Source organism: Psittacula echo (assembly GCF_963264785.1).
Source record: "Psittacula echo genome assembly, chromosome: Z".
Lineage (NCBI taxonomy): Eukaryota > Metazoa > Chordata > Aves > Psittaciformes > Psittacidae > Psittacula > Psittacula echo.
This window is the reverse complement of record NC_137742.1, coordinates 30,092,489-30,116,736: the sequence shown is the minus strand read 5'-3', so window position 1 is coordinate 30,116,736 and position 24,248 is coordinate 30,092,489. Positions and strand designations below refer to the sequence as shown.

Genomic DNA, 24,248 nt, shown 5'->3' with positions numbered 1-24,248 from the left:
ACTGTTAAACAGATTTGGCAGCAAGTCAGGAAACTTTGCAATTGTAACCAGAAATGCTACAGAAGAGTAAGTAAGAGAGAAAACCAGGGGTGGGTAGGTACAGTGTACATGAACTTCCTCCTCCTTCATGGAATCCCAGCCCCCAGTATAGACTATAAAAAACCTCCATTACAATTAACAACCAGTAGATGAAAAGTGAAGGTAAAACAATTATCAAACCTAATGCTGATTTTCTGTACTGCTATTTCAGTATTTAATTAAGTCTACTGTAAGACCAAATTTCACCACCAAAGTTTACCAAACCATGTCTTAAAATATCTTCTTAGTATTGATACTAAAGTTGTATACATAAAATTGAAGCTTTCTCAGAAAATACAAACTTAACTGAAAACAGTCCAGTAATTCATGACAAATTCTATTAACAAGCTGGCCCAACTATACTATTTCTGGTGCCAGATTTGATTTTTAACTGACTATTAGAGAGTATGTAAAAGCAAAAAGTTATGTAGCGTTCGAGCTGATGAGGAAACAGCTGAAAACACATTTGACATTTTCCTGCTAGCAGTTTGATTTATTCAACAACACATTCACCTTATTAGCAAACAGAAACAAAAAAGAAGAGTTATGTCACAGTTTTGTTAAAAAGTATTCACCAGATATTCTGTATGTGTGAAAACCACCAATGGTTTTCTTTCAATTCAATAAACTGACCAAACGCTAGAATTTCACTTACAATTTTTATATCAGCAAAACAAGTAGCCCACAATAGCTGATGTGTTTGCATGTCTGCATGAGGCAAATGAGACACTGTTCATTTTGGACTCAAATATGTTTCCCTGGCCAACGTGGTAAGCTATTTCAAATAAACTGCACAAGTAGGGAAGAAAACTTTATTCATATCACCTATGCAGCAATTAAATTGAGTGAGAAGCTGAATCCAGGTGCAACTTCATTAAGAGTCTTGTAACTACTCAAACAAATCCTCTGATTCTTGAAGCCCGTCCTAAGCAATGGAGTCCTTATTAGGTGATCCCTCTACAAAACAATCTGCTATGGGATCCAGCAAAGTATTCTGCAGTCCTGTTAGAAGTGGTGAAGGGACAGAACCTGCTAAAGCATTAAATTCTTCAAGATTACAAAAGCTTCATAGGATCAGGAAGCAAACTCCTCTTTTGTGTTTTTGTGTGTGGTTTCTGTGGGGTTTTTTGTTGGTGGTGGTGGTGTTTTTTTGTTGTTTTTTTTTTTTTTTTTTTAAATACAGTTGTCATGCCAACAGCTACAGAACAGCAGGCTGCAGCGACAGCTAGTGATGAAGCTGTTTGTGTCTTACAGCTTTCCTGGGAGGCTGCTGCAGAATTACAGGTTGCTCAGGCCAGCAGCATAATCTCACTAAAAACTGTGTATGTTCATAGGTCTGGCTTCTGTAATTATTTTGTCTTCTCCATCCAAAATCAGGTACTTGACCTCCTAGCAAGGAGGGAGTTGATAAACTTGGTCAGCATACATGCGTGCATACAAATCTTGAGATGTGTGGCAGATTCTGTGGGGATCTGCCATGACCTTAACTAAATACTTCAGTGTTGGGTGCATCAGCAGAGGGATCAGGATCTAACCAAAAAGGAGCAGGCAGCTGATCACTACAGTCCAAGCTGTGGCTGCTGATTGAGGCAAAACTCCTCAGAAACGAAGAGATCTAATCAACTTCCGTAAGACACATAATGAAAAAGAGACAGCTGAGGACTGGATATCGGTATTCTGAAACCAACTTACTGGTCAGAAATGCAAAGTTTTACCCCAGAAAACCCCATGAGAAGACAGCTATAAAGCTGTAAGAGGAGCCATAGCAAAAGAAAAAATGAAGGGCATCACTTGCTGCTGGTACATAAATCTCATTCTTCTGTACACCGCAATAAAATAGAAGTATTTACAGTTGTTTCGGAGACTGCATGACACAGAACATGAGGTAAGGGTATTTTATGAATTAATGTACTATTCTTAATTCAGAACTTACTGGCTCTTCTCTTTTTTGCAGTTTTGCTGACGTAAGTAGTTCACTGCATCCAAGTTAACACAAAATAATCAATTTATAATATTGTTACAAGTTATAGTGACAAAACCACAAGTTACAAATGATCATCAATTATCTACCATGATTTTGTGTGTTTCTATGAAGATTCCATTGAATGTACAAGAATGTTGAAAAATGTACAAGACTATTATCGCTTTTTCTACACCTTCCAGAGAACGTACTACAGAAAAAAACAAACACATTCTGAAAGACATAAAAACGATGGTGGTGAGAGGCCAATGGGTGTGACAAAGAACTCCCATTTCTGTGTGTCTTTCACACACACATACAAACACATAGCAAATAAACGTGAAAAACCTCAGAAAACTTGACGAAGATTTCAGTATCCAGCCACTTCAGTTTTTATTCTGAACCTGCTGCATAAGCAGTTGTACATTATAAATATAATTGCTCTGAAGTCTAAAAGTACAAATAGTTCTTACAATTGCATTTGTTTCAACATACTCCCAAGTTCACCTGAAAATATAAGTATATATAAAATAGACTCAGAGTAATGACTGCAATGCACTGTGAAGCAATATGACTTAGCTTTAGCTTAGCTAATTTGAGAACATGCTTACCAACTGCATAAGGAGGGAAAGGAAGACTCATTTTTCTCAACAGAATAACAAGCCATGTTGAAAAAGGGGTAGTGTATGTATCATCTGAACTAGCAAGTTTTCTGACCTGGCCTCACTCAACAGTCTCAGGAGCAAACAGCGAAAACAACTGCTACCAAATAAACAGAGAACTGCTAAGAAATTGTTTCCTCAATAGTCCTTAACAGCTCTTACCAAATGGTCCAGTGTTTTTCAGTGCTCTTAAGTGTCTGCAGGAAGACAGAATAGGAAGCATGCCTACTAAATCTCCAAAGAACACCAAGCTTGCCAGAAGTTTGCCTGAGGACAGGCTTAAAATTCAGAGCAATTTTGGTGAAGAAAACTTGGCTATCATTCAAAACGGCATATGTTAAATCCTTTTACTAGGAAGGAAAGATCAGCTACACAAAACATGATTCTGAAAATCTGGCCAGGAAGTAGATCCACAGAAAAGGATTAAGGGGTTATACTGGATCAAAAATTTAACATGAGTCAATACCTTCAGTGTTAAAAAAATGAAATACTGGATTATAAGGCTTAAGTATCCTAGAAATTACGCAAGAGAACTCCACCTCCTCATCCGAATGGCACCGCACCCGGAATTCTGTTGCCTAGCTCTTGGCCAAACTTGTAGAAATGCGTCAATCACACACAGAGCAGCTAGGGGAAATCAGTGAAAACAATCAAGAGATCTAGAAAACTGCAATTATGGGAGAAGACTGAATGAGCAGTGGTTGTTAACCTTAAGAATTAACTGAAAAGTGAAACATCTTTTCTAAGACACAAAGAAATGTTGAAAAAAGAAAAGCAGCAGCCTGTTCCACATGACCAGAGTGATCAGAACAAGAAGTAATTGGCTTAAAAGCCAAGAGGAAAATTCAGATTAAATATAAAGGAAAGCTGAATAGGTAAATACACTCCCCTTCTAAATTCACTATTATGGAAGGCTTTAAAGAATCACAGAATCATAGAATAGTTAGGGTTGGAAAGGACCTTAAGATCATCTAGTTCCAACCCCCCTGCCATGGGCAGGGACACCTCACACTAAACCACGCCACCCAAGGCCTCATCCAACCTGGCCTTGAACACCGCCAGGGATGGAGCATTCACAGCCTCCCTGGGACAGATGAGAACATGATGAGCATCTATTATACAGGATAACATACAGGATACAGGAGTAGCTGATTCCACCCTAAGTAGGAAGATAGATTAGATGATACTTCAGGGCTGGCTTTTTTGACAGTGAAGTGCTTAACACAAACATCATAAACAACTCAAGACACAAAACATAAAAGCCAAAGCTAAAGTGTATGTTGCCATAGCGAGAGTATTCTATCTTAAAAAATAATTAGCTTAAAATAACCTTGAGTAGATGTACACTATACTGCAATCAACTCCACCGTAGGAGTAATGGGGTAATGGATAAATGTTCAAGATGGAAGTTTGTGTTTCTAGGTCTTTCTTCTCCACTGACTACTTGAAAATATCAAGTATCAAACTGCTGTAGTTTCATAAACTTGCTTAGACTTACAGCTGATGCATAATGCAAAACCTACTCCCTAAGCAGCAGCAGAAACTCGATTAGCTCTTAGCATACTTTTGCACAATGCACTCTCAAAATCATCATGTTTATAACTGAAGTAGGTAAGATTTCTATGCATTTTTAGTAAGTTTTACACAAAAACTACACTGTACAGGTTGCATTAGGTCTGTAATTACTTTATGACAAAACTCACCTCTGTCCATTGATGTAGACTAGTTTTGCACATACAGTATTTTATCTATATCTTTTGGAAATCATAACATTATCATAGAATCACAGAATGGTTTGGGTTGGAAGGTATCTTTAAATATCATCCAGTTTCAAACCACTGCCACAGGCAGGGACACCTCCCACCAGGCTATCAAGGCCCCTCTGGATGGCATCCCTTCCCTCCAGCGTATCAATTGAACCACACAGCTTGGTGTCATCAGCAAACTTGCTGAGGGTGCATCAGTCCCACTGTGCATATCTCCAAAGAAGTTGTTGATATACGTTAAAAACAGATTTCCTGGTTTTGAAAAGACTTTCCAACAATCAATCCTCACCTCCTTACCACCCACTACTGTCATTCTGAAAAGGTACATGAATTAGAATACATCAGATGTGTATTTCACAGAAGAATGGCAGAAATCCTCAAGTACAAGAAAATCACAGATTTGGTGTGAGTTAAGTTTAGAATCTTTATTTAAATTCTTATATCATTTATCAAGAGTCTTAATCTCAATGGAGCTAACAAATGCTCAGGACTTGGAAATGAAATGGTATGAGAGAAAAAAGACTGGTCAAAGTTTCCAAATTCTTAAGAGGTGTTTAAAAACAGTAACAAAATTAAGCTTCTGCAGCACAGAAAGCTGTAATATATCCAGATCACTGGTCTTCTTTCACTGTGGAAACATTCTTGGTACACCTTTAAGACAGCATTTATGGAATTAAGATGTAAGAAATATGTCAAGATTCATGGCAATAGAACAATCACATGAAAAAGCTATCCTGATTCAGCATTTAGTAACACTGACTCAAGTTTCAGCAATGCAGCTTAAAATCTACTTATGCCTTCAACACAGCAGCAAAAGCTGAGTAACAAGAATATTTAGGCCTTGACTATAATATTGTGCTTTTTCTTCCTGGTGCAACTGCAGTCTTCAAATAGGAAAAAGAAACAACACGAATTAATAAATTTCAACTGTAAAGGAAAAAAAATGGGACAACCTACCCGCAGCCACTGTTTCTCTGTCAGAGCATCGCTGTAGTCCACATCCCTGCGTTGACGGGATCCTCTTCCGAATATTTTCTCTTCTTCTTCTTCACATGTAAGCCTTTCAACTTCAGCATCATCCTTAATAATCCAAGATGGTAATTCGTCTTCCTCCATCAAGCGGGGCTTACGCTTGGGGTTTCTTGCATCTTCCCTGCGACGGTCCATGTCCATGCGCTGCAATGGCAGTTGGAAAAGGATAAAACAATTTCAAGGGCAAATATTAAGTGGACCATGGAAACCCCTGGCTATCTAATGATACTTTAAACTTTAAACCACATCCTTTGCAAGTATTTCCCTTCCATTATCTTCTAAATACTTTTTAAACGCAACTATAAAAATTAGCTACATTTGATGATATGGCCTACGGCCACACCACCCTGAAAACGCCTGATCTCGTCTGATCTTGGAAGCTAAGCAGGGTCGGGCTCAGTTAGTACTTCGCTGGGAGACCGCCTGGGAATCCTGGGTGCTGTAGGCTTTTCTGGAGAAAACCTCTTGGTCCTCCTATATTGTCGTCTAACCCCAGACAAGGTCCAAACCCGACTCTGCTTAACTCTCAGGACCAGATGAAATGGTCGTGGGCAAAATACAGTCTGTATGTGTGCCAACATGGTGATCCCCATGACAATGAGCAAACAGGTATCAAAGGTATTTAAAGGCCATTCAAAACCTTCAAAACTCTCAAACGATGCTGTAAACAGTCCGGGGTGGGGGGGTGGGAGGGTAAGAGAGTGTCTCCTTCACAGGTTGACCACTTGAGAAGGAGAAAAAAGATGTGTAATTGATAAGCACTTCTATTATATACCTCCCAAAGTATAAAGGTGGTGACCAAACTGGGAACACAAGCCAGATCAGTTTCCTGATCAATGATTCTATTGTATTACAAGTCATTACCATAAAGTACAATGAGACAAGTACCTTAGCCCAAGCCCCCCACCTGATAAACACTAACACAGCAAATACCGGCTGTAAGTAAGGTACAACATACTGAAACTGTGAGATCAGGAACAACAACTTTGAGAGCCAATAAATCAGCATTGTGACAAGTGACTATGAATCCGAAACAATGAATGCTTATCACAAATATGATTAGACACACTCTGGTCAGATCTGTCATTATCTCAACCCTTCGTGCCCCACGCTGGGCGCCAAAAAGAACTGTCGTGGTTTAAGCCCAGGCTGTAAGTCAGCCACGTGCCCCTCTTGCTCACTCCCCCTCTTTCCCCCCTCCCCCCCCAACGGGGAGGAGAATCGAAAGAACGTAACTCCCATGGATTGAGATAACAACAGTCCAGTAACTAAGGTATAACACAAAACCACTGCTGCTACCACCAATAATAAGGGAAATAACAAGGGAAGAGAATACAACCACTCACCACTCACTGACCAATACCCAGCCCGACCCAAGCAGTGGTCTAGCCCTTCTGGGCAACTGCCCCCAGTTTATATCCTAGGCATCACGTGCTGTGGTATGGAATACCTCTTTGGCTAGTTTGGGTCAGGTGTCCTGTCTCTGCTTCCTCCCGGCTTCCCCTCCTCCCTGGCAGAGCATGAGACTCACAAAGTCCTTGGTCAGACTAAACATTTGAGCAGTAACTGAAAACGTCAGTGTTATCACCGCTGTTCCCAGGCCGCAAGTCAAAAAAAAGCGCTTCACCAGCTACTAAGAAGGAGAAAAAATGACTGCTACTGCTGAACCCAGGACAGATTTTCAGTCAAGTTCACTACTCCATAACTAGCTTTTACTGAGGTAACTGAGACAACTTAGCAGCAGCTAAGTGATATAAAGCAGATCAGAAGAACACTTGTGTTAATTAAACACGTCTTTTCAGCACAGGTTTTATGGTTTCTTTGTATTCATAAATGTGATCTACAGATAACTAATCATGCCTTTACAACATTCCCATTAGGTGTTATGTAACTAGAAAGAATAACTGAAAACACACTAGTTTTGTGAGCCTGGATATCAGAAGAAAATATACAAAGCTAGTATTAGGAAAAGGGAATTGAGAGAAGAATTCAGAGAAAATCTTGCCTACACAGTGTCAGCCACGCTTAAAGCAAACATGCTTAAAGCACTGAATTTTTCCTGATCTTATTGCTGTACTAGGCAAAAAAAAAAACCATACAAAAATGTTAGATAAGATTAGGTAAAGTGTTAAGAATATTAGAAAGTAATGTTTAAACGTTAAGCTGAAGTTGAAATTACCACATAAATTAATTTCAAGTGTGGTAAACAATCACCTCATACAACAGATACGGACACTGAGGATACATTTAAATGACCTACAATAGATTTATCAGTGAGGTGCTTTATAATCCTCTGAGGGAAACATCCACCTCTCTTTACTGACTATAAGCTGACCTAGGCTTCTATGGTACTGTGAATCCCATTTGCATTTTTTTAAGTAGCCCATATCAGGTAATATGAATAGCCTTTTAAATAGGCCTTTTGAAGTACTAAAACAGCAGTAAGTTGCTAAGCAGAGAAAACAAACAGGTGGCCACCAAGCACTTAGTTTTCGTATTTGAAAAATTAACAAAAATAGACTGGCACCAGAATTGGCTATAGCATCACAACAGGCTACTGTTTTGGCCCACAAACATTTGTAATAAGCATTCTCAGATACGCACAAACCCCTTGTGTTCATGATGCTGTGCTTATACAAGATGCCAACTAGACATATCATCATTTCATACATCCAGCCAAGACATAAATATACATAAATTCAGAGATACTATCTATCTATAGAGGCAACTCAAATCCAGCCAAATTTACCAACTGAGGCTTAATGGTGGCACTGTTCAATATGCTTAATCTTCTCTCACCTTGATACTTCTCAAATACAAAGATTCCTGCAATACTACCTCAGGCACAGCATCTTACAGGTGATCTTTATCATCTTGTCTGGTGACCAATCTGATTTCTAAACTCAGTGAAAAGCAGAATGCAAGATGAGCATCTTCAGTCTGCAGGTCCAACTACATTCAAGACAAAACTACAAATACATGTAGGTTTTCACCATCAGACAATGATGAATGGGCTGTATAGCCTTTAGTGCTTTATAGCAGACTTCCATATTTCATCATTTAAAGAACATCTCATTCAATCTGAATTAATTTCGAAAAATGTCTCATCCCAGCCAGACACGTGGCTTGGTTTAATGTTAACTTGGCAACCAGCAAGCTGCACTGAGAGAAGGCCCAAACGGGATAGATGGGATAGATTTCTGTATTGTTTACCAGAGAACTTCAGTGAAGTCAGGGACATCGTATTATAATAAGTACATGAAATGAATGCTGAACTTCTTTTTTTTTTTTTTTCCTGGTGACCGTGTTTATATCTGTAGGACAAATACTGAACACTAAGGTAGTATATGTTAATAGCTGTTTTCTGAAATAAAAAGCACTTGGGAAGAAAAACTAAGGACATTCTCAGTCTGAGACTAACAGATACAACCAACCATTTGTTTCTTCTTAGGATACTACTCAAACTACTTTTATCTCTGGAAAACCTCTGGTCCTATCTTCCCATATCTTACCAAGTATTTTTTACCTATTATTATATATGTCATTGTCTAATAGTCCACTTGCACACATCCTCTTTCTGAACACTGTATTCAGCTCTACAGCTACATTTCAAGATCTGCACCAAAAAATACTTCTAACATGAAAAGTGACCATGTAACAGCTTCTCAAGGAACCCACCTACTCTTTTGCCTACTGTTTTGAACTGTCTCCACTTTAAATAAGCAAAATACATGATTTTACACCTCTAAGCCTAGTTAAACAAACAAACCAAAACACATAAGGAATGAGGTCCCACAAATATCACTGAGGTAATGAGTACACAAACCTATCTTTGTGCCCTTTATCTGACTAAGCAAGACCTGAAATATTGATAAAAATAAGACAAACAACCCTGACTGTGAAACTTATTCTTCAGACTTTTCTAATCAGCTTACTAAAATAATAATAAAAAAAATTACTAACAATTAAAATTATTTTTTAGCCATTAATATTTCACTTCACTGCTTCTATCAAGTATTTTCAAACCCTGACTTTCAAAGCATGCTAGCTTTACATCTTCAAATTATTACCTACTACTAACTCTTTACTCTCCCATAAAAACTTTCATGTAAATTAGTATGAAAACCATAAATTCAGCCCACACAGCGCTAAAACTATCTTCACTCTAGGCTCTCAACTGTTTAACTGAATGGCTGTTAATAGCCTTCAAACTTGATCCAAAAAGATAACGTTGCAGACCTTTGCTGCAAATAGACAAATCCATCAGATACTCTCAATCCACGGATTAGTTCTTTCCTTCTGGGTCTGAAGGCAAAGTACTGAGAAGCTTTTTACAGCAGCAGATCCGCTTTCATAGAACTCAGGGTACTTTCAGCAAATAATTTGGCTGAAATTTATCATTTTGGATGAAAGGGCCACCTCTTGGTTTCCTTGCCTGCAAATCACTGAAGGAAAGTTTTAAAAGACAGGTGATTGTAAGCATTTCTTTTCTGTGAGACCCATCTTTAGGGATTTCAGCTCTTCTGAAGTAACAACCAGTGAAACTGCACAAGATGGCTAAACTGTCAAGTCACCAATGATGGAAGACGCTGGCCACATGGGGGACACATGGCCTTTGCCAGCTGTGCACCTGAACCAACAGGTCCCACTTTGGTTTGTTGCCACTTCTGTAAAAAGGACCCCTGCACACTTGTGTACAGTGACATTTTACAGGTGAATCCTGGAGACATTAAAAACCTGTTGTACCATCAATGGTTGTTTCTGTGGATACCACCCAATATACTTTCATTCATATACATAAGAGTATCTTTCTTATTTCACTTTGCAGAACAAAGCAGCCCACGTAGTATTAGAAGGATGGTACTTAAAAATATAATGAACAAATACAAATTATAAATACTTAAAAGTATTCTCCTGTTGCTGTCAGTGATACTCAAAGGTCTTACAGCAATCCTCACACTGTACACACACTAAAAGGAAAGAGCCATGCCTATGCTGACATTTTAGTAGTTATTCCACCAGTACTGTAGCAGCACTAACAAAAATGGAAGTACTAATAAAACTGCATTGCTTGCATCTGAACCAGTCACTAGCTCTACTCCAATAACTGTTCGACAGTTGTAGCAGCAGAGATGCAGCTAACTGGGCCTTTGACAAAACCATCAGCAAACCCAGTTAGCTCACAAAGTCAGTCCACTAATCACTAATCAGTCTACTAATTTACTATCTTGTTAAGTTCCCATCTCTATCCTTGCCAATATCATAGACCAAAAGTCAGAAGAAATGTTGAGAAACTAAAGTATATTGTAGTATTAGCAAGCCAAACTGGGACTATCAGCTTTGCACTGTAATTTCTCAGGTTGTGCCAGACTCTTCCTCCAGATTGGCACTGTTCCACTACACTGTCTGCAAGGATATCCGAAGTCTTTTTGTTCAGTGAAGAATTCTTTATTTAAGCAGCCTACTGCCATTTCTTCAGATAAACAATGCAAGTAAGTAAAACGTATTCCTCCAATGAAGTTTTCTAGAATTTGCATTACAAAAGGGTAAGGCCTTTGTCAAAAACACCACAGAAGATACTATACTTATGATCATATCACCCTTACCATAAAGAGATCAAATTCCTCCTCTCGTCGGGCAATCATCTGATTCAGAGTCTCATCATCAGGAACTTCATCTTCCTCCTGGTTACACACATGGGTAAAGTTATCAGAAAAAAGCTACATGCAATTTGAAGTACCAGCCTCCATCAGGTCAGTCTCACTGACCTTCCTTCTGTCACAAAACCTGTGAAACGCACAAAATGAACCTAAAGCTTTTAAAGTATTCAGCAAGTCAGAAGTAACACAAAATGGACATAATCAGAGAGACAACTGTGACTTATTACCGCCTTCATGAATTCAGAATGAGGAAATGAGCAAATACGCAATCAGGAAATTTTGGGTTGTGGTTTTCCTGGGTCAGAAGCACAGTTAGTGCTTCAGTTAAAATATATGCATTTCCGTTCTGCTGTTTTACAGTACTCCCTCAGAAATACCATTCTGCATTTTGAGGTCTTTGCTGTCAAAGCAAGAAGAATGAAAAAGTTTGGGTTAAATAAAAAAACAAACAAATAACAACAGAAACAACAACAACAAACCCCACCCCAAAAAAAAAAACCAAACCCAAACAAAACATGTCATTACACTGGAACAGACTGGTTCCTGCATAGGGCTTACTGAACCTGTATTATAGTTTGCTGCAGACTTCAAATTTTTCATAAAAACTCATGCTTTGTACTCTGTGAAATGAGAGTACAAAATGCTGCATATGGCACCAAAAAAAAAATAATGTTACGTAGCTTTTGTTTATTCCAGAAATAAACAGAAAATACCTTTACCTATATCCACAAACCTCATTTTCCTTCTACTGGCAAGATTTCTAAACCTCAGAAAAAACCCATAGTTCTTATTAATGCAATTTGCAACAAATGCCTCTGTAGCTTCATGTACATGTAATTTAAATTTTAACATGGCAAAAGTGACTGGGAAAATGGTAGAGACCTAGCTCTTCCCAATTCTAGTTAGTGCTTCTTCAATGTTCAAATAAGGAAATTACATAGTTACACAGAGAAAAAAAGAGTACAGATCTTTTCTTTTATGATCATTGAAGAATGTGACCCTCATGAAAGTTTTACATGCTTCCTGTCACTTCAAACAGAGCAAGCTGTGACCTGAAAAAAATAAGGGATCCCGCAGCAGAAGCCACAATGTCAGCATCATCTGTGGTTAGTCTGACTAACCCTGCTGCCAACCAGGAAGACTTGGCAGAAGAAAAATTAACACCCATTTTGTTAAAAATGCCTCCAAGTTACTTCTAATGACCAGTCACACATTGCTATCATTCCAATATATCTTTCTAAATACACACAAATTACCTCATTGCTTTATCTAGTATTGCTATCTCTCATTCGACACTCAAACTTTGCTTTCAGTGCTGCTGCAATGAAGAAGCAATGGCTGACCAGGGCTGGATGGTGCAAATTCAAACCTTCTTACTCCATCAGCATGTTCAGTGTTTGAGCAAAGTTTTGCATGGTCTCTGTTCACAAAGAAGTTTTATTGGAAAGCTTCAACTTCAGCCTGACTGTTAGGAGTCAGACTGCAATACCAATGCTTGGTTTAAAGACTGATGCTGGGTTATGGCAATCAAACCTTTGTTAAATCCGTACCTGCTTCAGGACGGCAGATTAAGCGCATTTGAACAACACACAAAAAGCAGATTGCTCTGAAGCCATCCATGAAATAAAACATGTCAAACAGGCCTGAACCACAGTTCTAACTTTTGAAACATTTTCAGATAAGTATTTTCTAGAGCTCTGAAAACATATTTATGTCAAATTTAAAAACAAATCCACAGGCCTACTGAGTATTTCTATTGGTTTCAAGTTCATCTATCTACTCATATAGATGGTGTTTGCTGCTTTAGAACTGCAGTTTTACTTGATCAAAAATGACACATATTAATCAACCCATTCCTGAATTCACACCTTAAATAAAAGACAATTGCTGGTAAACTGTTTCTCAGCCTTCTTTCTTATGAAAAATACTAAAACAATACAAAATTCTATCTTAAAGATGTCCTAGCTTTCTCTAAATTCACAAGACAAAAATATTATACAAAAGCAAAAGTTTAACTACTGAAGAAGCAAACTCCTTGGTCTTTGAAACTTTACATAAGGAAGGATGCCCGTGAAACACAAACTATAGAATCTTCTTTTCTTTCAGTGTGTACCATATTCAGACATACAAGGCATTCAGAGGCAAAATCAGGCTTGAAATCTCTGCATCTTTGACTAGTACAGGATATTTTAACTAGTATAGGTGGGGAAAAAAGTCACTGCAGAATGGATTTTTTGTGTGTGTGCCTTCATATAATTGATATGTTAATACACTCTTTTCCAAATGCAGCTTTCATTCAAAAACTGAACTCTGTTCACATTAAGAGTCTGCAATGACAAGCATAGGAAGGGACTTGCCATTCCACAATCACAATTCCAGTGAAGAACACAACAAAAACACAGGGACATACAGTCAGTGATTCTATCACCTCACTTCCCACTATTATAAGGAAAGTCTTGATAGCTGTTTTTATACAACTAATTGTTTCTTAAAGAGAAAGTGGCAACCAGAAGTCCAGGTTAGACAACAGTTATTTTCCTGGCTTGTCCTAACCCCAAAGCACATCAAAGCAGATTTTTACTCTTACCCAGGATCTAAAAGAAGCACAGTAGGCAGGGTCTTTCATAATTGAACCTAGGTAGTACTAGTTGTTCAGCATGTCTGAAAATCAGATTACTTAGTTTAACATACAAACTGGATTTAGGAACTGTTTCAGAATCTGTTAAGGAAGAATTCTTTGTCTGAATACAATTTTTTGCCAAAAGCATTAAAGTGTGGAATTTGTTGAAGTTACAATGCCTAATTCTACACTAAGACAAAATCATAACCATTACATCACAATCATTACATTATAACCCATTACCGTGACCAAAAGAAAAAAAAAAGGAGAGAGAAAATACAAAGTTGTTTCTTTGACTGGATGGTAAGAATATGATGACACTTCTAATTTCAAAAGACATTATAATCTTTATAACTGATGAAAAAAATGACTTAGTACTTCCTAAAATATCCTCTTACTGATTATTTCTAACTACCTTACCTCATTTTCTTCTTCGTGCTCTAATATAGCCTGTAGGAAGGCTCTCCTTTCATGGCTTGAAGATTTCTGATCAAACATTCCAGCCTGAATGACTTTTTGATCTACATTCAGCTTATACTTTGCAGCAGCAAGTATCTTCTCTTCCACACTGTTCACAGTGCACAGTCGCAGGACCCGAACTTCATTCTGCTGACCAATTCGGTGAGCTCTGTCTTGGGCTTGTAAGTCCTATTAAGCAGAGAACACAGAGAGTGTTTTATATTTTAAGTGTGCTACTGTAATTGTTCTCTGCTTAAAGGACATTATAATGCTGAATTTTTCGGGGGAGTATAAAAAAAGAAGTACTCAAGAGACAGTCTACACCATAGTTTACATGGTTCATGGCTCCTCATTGTTTTCTTTCTCAAAACTTCATCAGATGAAGGCAGGGCGAGAATTGAAAGGAAAAAATATTGACATAATCTGTACAGTGTAAATGCAGTAAGCTAAAAACTGAGTGAAAGCATGTGCAGTGCCTGAAAAAGGCTGATGTACCTATTTTTAACCCTTGTATTCAAAGATCATGGCTTGTCAAACCAGAATGAACCCTAACTAAAATATTTCTTGACTGCAGTAAAAGAGAGCAACAAAATTACTAGGAAAAACCTATACATAAAGTGATCTGCTAAAGGTTGCAGATTATTCTTAAACATGTTAGCTAAAAATTATTTAATCTGTTGAATCGACTTTTTAATTGGAACATTTGTGTGTGAAAAAAGCTTAAATACGATCCTACTGACTGAAAGTTCATATATAGAAGAATGAGAATCAAAGTATTTATTCTTTGGTCAGGTAATTGCACTTAGAAATAATGGAAGTAGATAGGATAGAGGTGAAGAATTTCTTCTGTTAAATCAAAATTTTATCTATTTCCTTTGAGAAAAAGTGAAATCCATTGATTCCTGTAAATGATGCATTTCTAATGATGCATTTCTACTTCAGCATAGTCAAATAATGAAGGGTACCTAACCTCAAAATACTATCACAGTTTTGTGCTACCTAACAACCCAGAAATTTCTTAAGTAGAGAAAAAAAAAAGAAAACTGGCAATTAATTTGCCTGTTTTGGTCCAGCACCTTGCTTTTGCTACCACTGGCAGCTCTTTCCTTCCCACAATCCCCTCCTCAACCACTATGTGCGATGCAGCTGCTGCAATCTAAAGGTTTATTTGAAGTATGCATTAAGAGTGAAGATGATGCCACAATAAGAATTTGTTTATGCAATAATTCTCAGAAGTACAGGAAAATGGTAAACCAAGGAAACAAGTTTTCATTTCTTTTTAGTCTCACTTCCCTTAGTTTCACATGTGGCTATTGACTATAATGAGATTTGTATATATATGCACAACAGCTAAAAACACACAAACTATATACTTCCAGAAGTATCTAATTTACTGCCGTGGTTTAAGCCCAGCTGGTAATTCAAAACCACACAGCCGCTCACTCCCCGCTTCTTCCTCCCGTGCTCCCAGAGTGACGAGGAAGAGAATCTAATGAATGTAAATCTCATGGGCTGAGGTAAGAACAGTCCGGTAACTAAGGTGTAATACAATAATAAGGCACATACACAACTAAGTCCAGTATAAGGTATAACACTACTAATACCACCAATAATAATAATGGTAAAGGAAATAACAAGGGGGAGAATATAAATCTAAAAGGGGAAAAGGAAAAGAAAACAATAAACACAAGTGATGCACAATTGCTCACCACCCGCCGACCGATACCCAGCCTGACCCGAGCAGCGATATGGGCCTTCCCAGTAACTCCCCCCAGTTTATATACTGGGCATGACGTGCTGTGGTATGGAATACTCCTTTGGCTAGTTTGGGTAAGGTGTCCTGCCTCTGCTCCCTCCCAGCTTCTTATGCCCCTCCTCAGTGGCAGAACATGAGACTGAAAAAGTCCTTGATCAGAGTAAGCATTACTTAGCAACAACTGAAACATTGGTGTGTTATCAGCGCTGTTCTCCGACTAAAGCCAAAAACAAAGCACTGCACCAGCTACTAAGAAGGAGAAAAACAACTGTTACAGCTGAACCCAGGACATTAACATAATAAAAAAAAAAAAAAAAAAAAGACATTGAGTGACAAAGACTTCAGTTACCTCTTCTGGCTTTCTGAAATAAGCCAAAGTCGTTTGATACTGTATTTTCCTGGTGATCTGTATTCACTATTACCCACCCATACCAACGCACAGTGCAAGGTCAGTGTCTCAGGCCAAGACTGCTGCACTGATAGGTCCTGTAAGTTCCTGAGACAGACTACACAGCCCTTACTGAAATATTCCAACCTACCTAATGAAGACCCAATGGGGAGCTACTTATTAATGTCCTAAGGTTAAAGAATAAGTACAGCTACATAAATGAAGCAGGTTATAAGGCCCCTACATAATAAATATACACAGACACAGAATTACAACATTTACTGAAAACAAAAAACTTTGATTGCATCAGTTTGCCTCGCTAATTCCTCCCAAAGCAGCATTTTATGACTTCCCTGGACCTATTCCTTCCCGCCTTCCACTCCCCCACCCTATACCCTTTGGCTATATCCCAAATTTAAAGAAGCAATCCAAAAAGCACATGAATTATTCGCACATTTCATGAAGATAAGTAAATAGAAGTAACCTGGTGAGGATTCCAGTCACTATCAAAGATTATGACAGTGTCAGCAGCCTGGAGATTTAAGCCTAGCCCTCCAGCCCTTGTACTTAGCAAGAAGATAAAGTATTGTGACCCAGGTTCATTGAATTTCTTCAACAGAGCAGCTCGATCCTCCGATTTTGTTGTGCCTGAAAAGAAATAAAAAACCCCACAATCCCATCACAAAGATGTGAATTGACATAATAGAAATAGAATGTCTGTTACTAAACATAAATGTGGAAGAGAAATTTTAGCTCACTTGCTCTTTGCCATCTTTACCACATTTTCTGTAATACGGAATAAACACTGGCCATGAACGTTTTGGTCAACTGGCTATCACTTCTAAAGAGGTGGACTTCTAAATACCTCTTTTAAGTACTTCTCTTGACATTTCGAAAGAGGACTTTAAAATGTTGGATAACATTGTTATACCTTTTTAGGACCCACATAAATTTCAATTCAATATACACAAACAGAAGAAAGCTCTGGCTTGATTAATGTCTTCTGGCCACAACAGCATCTAATTATTTTTAGAAGTTACCTTCCTAGAGATTTATCAAAATGTCTGTGCTGGCCTTCAGAGTGATAATTAATACAAAAGGATTGAAAACTCTTTAAAACTTCTTATCTTGATTGTGATGATGCACCATGGCAGAGTGAGAGCAGGCAAGGAATTCAAACATGGTGAAAACATAGACAAAGTTCTAATTAAAACCCAAGCTCTGTGCACTCTGCTGACTGGATGAATTCCATGTACTTTGACAACAGTCTGTATGCATCACCTTAGCCTGGTCCACTGTTTGTCTTATATTTATTATACTTCTGCCTGTAATTGAAAGCCAAAGAAATTCTGCTATTTTTATTCAGGTATGTACAGAAGATGAAGCTTTCCTATTACTGTAGTGAGTTGACCCCAGCTGGCTGACAGACCTTCACTCACTTCTCTTACTCATCCATGTGGGGAGAGAAAATCAGATGGAAAAGCTCCTTGGCTGAGATAAAGTCAGTTTTATAAAAGCAAAAGCTCTGCATGCAAGCAAAGCAAAAAGAGAAATTTACTTTCTACTTCCCATCAATAGGTAGCTATCCAGCCACTTCCTGGAAAGCAGGGCCTCAGCAACTGTAATGATTACTTGGAAAGACACATGCTGTAATGAGGAATGTCCCTGCATCCTCTTTCATTTCCCTCAGCTTTTATTGCTAAGCATGTCCTTAGGTCAGTCTGGGTCATCTGTCCCAGCCAGGTCATTGCTCATCCCCAAGCTACTGGCCTTGTGGGAAGGGGAGTCCTTTGGAGATAAAGCTTGGACACTCTGCAACCACTGCTCAGCAACAGCCAAAATACTGGAGTTTCACCACCAGTGTGTTATCAACCTTGCCTAGCAAATGCAAAGCACAAATGCAAAGCACAGTGCTATACCAGCTGCTAGGAGGAAAATTATCTTCATCCCAGCCAGACCAGTACAATCACACAGCCAAACTGCTGGCCCATAGACACTCACTCTCTTAAAAAGCACCTGACTTGGGTAGAAAACACCTTTATGTGAGAAGACAGCTGGACATGCCAGCATAGAATGATGATAATCTATCATCACAAAACCGGAAAAGAAGTAAAAACAGTTCATCTCACTAATTTAAAGAATTACCTGCAAAACTTAATGAAATGAAGGAACTGTATTTACTATACTGTACATTTCCATAGACATTATACATGAAAAATAATTAATTCTAAAATACATGGTGTAAGGTAATTCAAAACATTTTAACTGCAATATAACTAATCTTTCTTGAATGGAAGCATTAAAACACCTGCAGGCCAGAGCTGCAAGGAGGGTTTTGCTAACATACTACTATATTCTTCTGCCAGTTTTGACAAAAACATCCTATGGCACAGTGAGAGAGCTCATTTGTGTCTGAGTTTCATCACTCCATTTTACATTTGAGGATAACAGCATTTCAAGTTTTGTTTACCTTTTCTTCCAAATAAAGCATGAAGCAAAGAGTCAACTTGAAATGTTGTAAAAAGAATATTCAAAGACCTTAAACTCTCATTTTAGCCACATTGTTCCTCATATTTCTATTAATCATTGTTTTTCTATTAAAAAGTTAGTCTGATAAATGCTGCTGGCCCTATGTAATTACTATGATGTGTGAGATAAATACATTAAGTAAAAATAATCAGTATTTAAGAAGGTCAGTATGAGGCAGAGATCATCAACATGGAAGAAGACCAAAATGGAAACTTCTATCAAACAGGTTTAAGCCTCACATAGGATATGCTATTTTTAGTTATTCTCCCTTCAATATTACCCCACTATGTTTCTAAATAATCTTTTCATTCAAAGGTAATAAAACATATCTACACATAGAGTAATTCAGGCTACTGACCCTCCTATGAAATTCAGGAAAACTACAAGTACTTTACTTGTCACTGAAATTCAGTTATCCTGTGGAGAACAGCAGCTGAAGTTTAATCAGGCACAAATTAATTAATTCCGCTAGAATCTAGGCAAAACACTGGCATTATCATCTCTCATAATGAGAATACTTTCAGGCAACTTACGTAGTGACAACTGATTGGGCCCTTGGATTTTTAAACCCTGTTTGAAAAAGAGATCAGCTCCTGAACATCAAATCTCTACATAATCTGCATTCCAGGAACAGACCTGAGTGTCCATCAAAACAATCCCTCAAAAGAAATGGTTTGCAGGTTAAACAGATAAAAGAAAAGTGTCAAAAAGCCCAAACTAACGAAGCATGCTACCTCCTAATTTATTATTTATCTCTCTGTTGTTTTTTTTATTTATTTAGCTTACCATCAAGACGTAGGTAAAGGAAATTTCGAAAGGCAAAGTAGTCTTCCATAATGGTCATGAGTGATGTCATTTGACAGAAAAGGAGCACACGATGGTTAGTAGCTCGTAATTTTGGTAGAATACGATCGAGCAGCTCAAACTTCCCTGAGGCCCGATAAAGTTCAGCTCTGTTGAAGAGGAAAAGCACAGTAAATGCCAGAATAAAATGTCATTTAGAAAAGTTTTTAATCATTGTTATGTCAGAGTATAACAGATACATTAATTTACTTTAGATAAAAATGACTAATAGCACTTTTCTCTCTTTAAAACTGTTTACGTTGATTAAAATGAAAAAATAAACACCCATGTGAACTCCCGTTCGGAAAGGATTTTTCTTCAATTACAGAAAATGTGTGGACTTTCAACCACACAGAATACCTTCCATTATGAAACTCAATTCTGTTTCATTATTTATAAAAAACCCCCACTATTTCTCAGCTAGGTAAGCATTTTATCAGTTAAGACATTCACCTGCTAGTTTTGCTTTCAACTGGCATTTACTGCAGTTGTAAGCTGTATTCATCAGGCACATGTTTGAAACAATTCCTTTTCCACTCAGTGAATATGCACAACAGAGTGAAATATTTCAAACAGAACTAAGATACAGAAATAATGGGAGGAGTTTGACAAAGGATATACTCTTTAGCCATGTAACTTTGGTAGTCCTGAACAATGTTTAGTTGCTTTGATTAGCTGCTCCTTTCTCCTACACTATGAATTACAAAACAGACACTTAGCACTGAAATTCAAGCTGTAACTGAGAAAATGAATAAAACAGGATGTCTAAATCAGCATCACAGTGATACACTTTGCAAAAATAAATTTCATAAAACTTTTTTCTAACCTTGGGTCTGTACTCTCAAAATACGATTTATCATCAGCAGTGATACATGTTAAGTCCACAAGTTACACAGCCTTCTGATATGCACACATATGTAACCACCTAAACTATTACAGAGACAACTAATCTGGTATACTAGGAAAGGAGACAAATAATCTGGTATACTAGTTAATAAAACAAAACAAGTTATTAAGACCTGAACAGGAAGGGGGTGAGGTGGTAGATGCACACCTTTCTTGTGTGGGGCGAGAATGGCTGATACACCTGAAGGCTGTGCTGCCATTCAGCAGGACCTTGATAGGCTGGAGAACTGGGTGGAGAGAAACCTAATGAGGTTCAACAAGGGCAAGCGTAGGGCACTGCACTTGGCGAGAAAGAACCCCAAGTACCAGTACAGGTTGGTGGCTGACCTTCTGGAGTGCAGTTCAGCTGAGAAGGACCTGAGTGTATTGGTGGATGACAAGCTGACTATGAGCCAGCAGTGTGTCCTTATGGCCAGGAGGGCCAATGGCATCCTGGGGTGCATGGGGATGAGTGTGGCCAGCAGGTCAAGGGAGGTGATCCTCTCCCTCTACTCGACCCTGGTGAGGCCACACTGGACTCCTGTGTCCAGTTCTGGGCTACTCAGCGCAAGAAAGACAAGGAGCTACTGGAGAAGGTCCAGTGGAGGCTACAAAGACGATGAAGGGCCCAGAGCATCTCTCTTAGAGGAGAGATTGCGGGAGCTGGGCCAGTTCAGTATAGAGAAGACTGAGAGGGAATCTGATTAATGCATGTAAGTATCTCAAAGGTGGGTGCCAGGAGGATGGTGCCAGACTCTTTCAGCGGTGCCCAGTGACAGGACAAGGAGCAATAGCTATAAGCTGAAACACAAGAAGTTTCACCTCAACATGAGGAAGAACTTCTTTATGTTCAGCGTAGCAATGTAAGAACCGGCTGCCTGAGGAAGTTGTGGAGTCTCCCTCTCTGGAGATACTCAAAACCCACCAGGACGCATTTCCGTGTAACCTGCTCTAGGTGGCTCTGCCTTGGACTAGATCTCCAGAGGTCCTATCCAGCCCTGACAATTCTGTGATTTCTAGGGAGGTGCATACAGAAATGCCATGAAAAAATTTACATCTGTTTCATTTCAAATAATGGGAGAAATGCTACTTTAATTCAGAATAAGGATGGTAAAGAGGGAAAAGCAGAAGACAAAGTCACAAGAAAGAGAAGAAAATTCCAACTGCTATCTCTGAAGAGTCATTCAAATGAATTTCAGATGTTACCTAAGCTATTTCAAAATAAGGATATGGAATACATGAGTTTACAATTTTCTCTGCACGTCTTCCTGAAAGAGATGGAGGCTCATAAAAAGCTCATGTAACACTGCTAGTACTGTTATCTTTTGCTTTAGATATGTGCCTCTTCCTTTATAAACTGCTTGAGTTTGTTAGCATGTACCTTCCAGAAAAAGAATGTGATACATTAGTTCCAATACAACAACATGAACAGGAAGAAAAACTGAAGGAATTACCCATTGATGACACCATTTGAGTAGCCTAAATGTTCAGCGAAGGACTCCTGCAGAGTTATAAGCAATAAACAGATTATTACAAACTACACAGTAACACAAAATTATACGTTCTTACATAAGCTGTATTAAATATACGAGTGTTAGGGTTTGAGTTTCTTTATGGTCATACTCTGAATCCACCTTGTAGCAAGTGTTCTGCTTTATGTCTTCCTTAGCTGCTAGTACTTGAAATTTATGGTTTGCAGAAGTAACTTCAGCCAGCATACATTCTACCAGATCACAAATACAGCAGAATCTAATTAATTTATACTAATTACTGGAAGAGCCATTTGTAAATTACTCTAATTAATTAGCACACAAGAAAGCAAAGAATGAAAACTACACACAGTAGGTACTTGATTATTCATTCATAAATGTATCTGTATTCCAAATATTTATGACACTTTCTATCTTTCCAGACAGATTATTATATTTATGTACTTTGGGTCCTAATGAGAGATGCTACATAGATAAGCTGAAAAAACAAGGTGGATAGAATAGGACAATTCTGGTTGATATTGGGAAAGATTAGCAGCCTGCTAGTTACAAATATCTTGCACATGGTACTTTGAACTAGTGTCTCTAGATTGCAAATTAGGTCTAGGGAGAGATTAAATTGCTCCAGAACATCTTAAATTAAAAAAAAAAAAACCAAACAAAAAAACCCAACCCAAATAAACAAACAAAAAAACCCCACCAGAAAACAAACAAACAAGCAAACAAACAAAAACACAATAGAAAAAGCCCCATCAAACCACCACTTAATTTTTTTAAGACACTGCCTCCACAACATTACATGCTTTAAAACTAGACTTCAGATTATCAATAGGTGGTTGGTTCATTTATTTCTGAAAATGGACCATACTGATCATGGTTTTCAAATGCATTCTTTTTAACAGAAATAAGGTGGACAGAGATGTCTTTTCCCATACACATAAGCTTCAACAGCAGTTTTCCATTATGTTAGCCATCTGAATAAAAACAAGTCTCAAAATCAAACTTGTCAGTCTTACCTCAATATGTTGAAACATGTATGGGTGATTGCATATCTTTCTCAATTGCATGATAGTGTTCATAAGAGTTTTAGCCCCACCTTTTCCCTATGGGTATAAATGATGCAAATTAAATGATGTATCTAATTTCTTAGCTTATTAATGAAGCTTTTGAAAGATATTGTTAAATGCAGGCATAAAAATACTTTCACCCCAAACCAGACCACCACATCATCAATGAAAAAAACACAAAACCAAAACATAAAAAAATCCCCAACAACAAAAAACCAGAAGCTACTATTCAGTAGTCTTGCTGTATAAATTATCTATCATAAGTATGCTCTGTAAGAAAAAAGGAAGACCTGGAAGTAATCCATGAAGTGCATTATGTATCTACCTACAGTTTCCACAATCAGAAGCAGAGCATCTGCTGTCCTGCATATGGCTTTATTGATACTGTTCATTATGAAACCTTACAAATTCTGTAAGGTCTGAACTCTCTAACAGAAATCTGTTCTAGCCAGATGATTTTCAATATACAGCATCTCCTTCCGTCTGTTAACTGGGTTTCTCTTTCTAGGCCAAGTAAAACACAGGGCCACAGGCAGCTAAAAAGCTAGAGATAACCGAATCTTGTGAGTCATATTAATATTTAATAAAATATATTCTCAAAATCTACTCTGCAGATAATCTTTTTCAGAACCAGGACAGACTTCAGGCAATAGTCAATGGTGCTAGCCTAAACTCTATGGTTAAAAACTAAGTGCAAAAGGTGGATACAAGTTTGAGAACATCCCAACATATTAACATTGCCAAGCAGTTGTTGCTTTCAGATACCACTTTGTTTTGTTGTAATTTTATGAAAATGTAATCAGAGTGGTTGCAATATTCCATGCTTACTGTATGACTAATTCAGATTTATTTTAAAAATGTCAAAGGAATTCAGCCATTTCCAACAATAAAACTAGGGAAAAGTACACTATTTGATCATATCATATACTAGTAATACTCTACTCTTTTCTGGAAAGTACAATGAAATAACTTCCATCTAGAGCAGAGATTTTATGCTTGAAGGGGGTACTGCACACATCTAAAATTTGGTTTTGTTCTTTCCAAAATCCTCTT

General features: G+C 37.9%; 1 protein-coding gene across 5 annotated transcripts in view; it reads right to left on the bottom strand.

Moving 5' to 3' along the window:
• SMARCA2 (SWI/SNF related BAF chromatin remodeling complex subunit ATPase 2) overlaps positions 1-24,248 on the bottom strand; it is a 121,779-nt gene that overhangs the window by 27,726 nt on the left and 69,805 nt on the right. For all 5 annotated transcript variants that reach the window (XM_080636701.1, XM_080636698.1, XM_080636699.1 and 2 more), the window contains 7 exons: positions 23,145-23,231; positions 22,093-22,139; positions 19,697-19,863; positions 16,866-17,029; positions 14,199-14,426; positions 11,105-11,182; positions 5,424-5,642 (listed from right to left, as the gene is read on the bottom strand). In XM_080636701.1, coding sequence (XP_080492827.1) covers positions 5,424-5,642; positions 11,105-11,182; positions 14,199-14,426; positions 16,866-17,029; positions 19,697-19,863; positions 22,093-22,139; positions 23,145-23,231 — 990 coding nt within the window. The remainder of the gene's footprint in view (positions 1-5,423; positions 5,643-11,104; positions 11,183-14,198; positions 14,427-16,865; positions 17,030-19,696; positions 19,864-22,092; positions 22,140-23,144; positions 23,232-24,248) is intronic.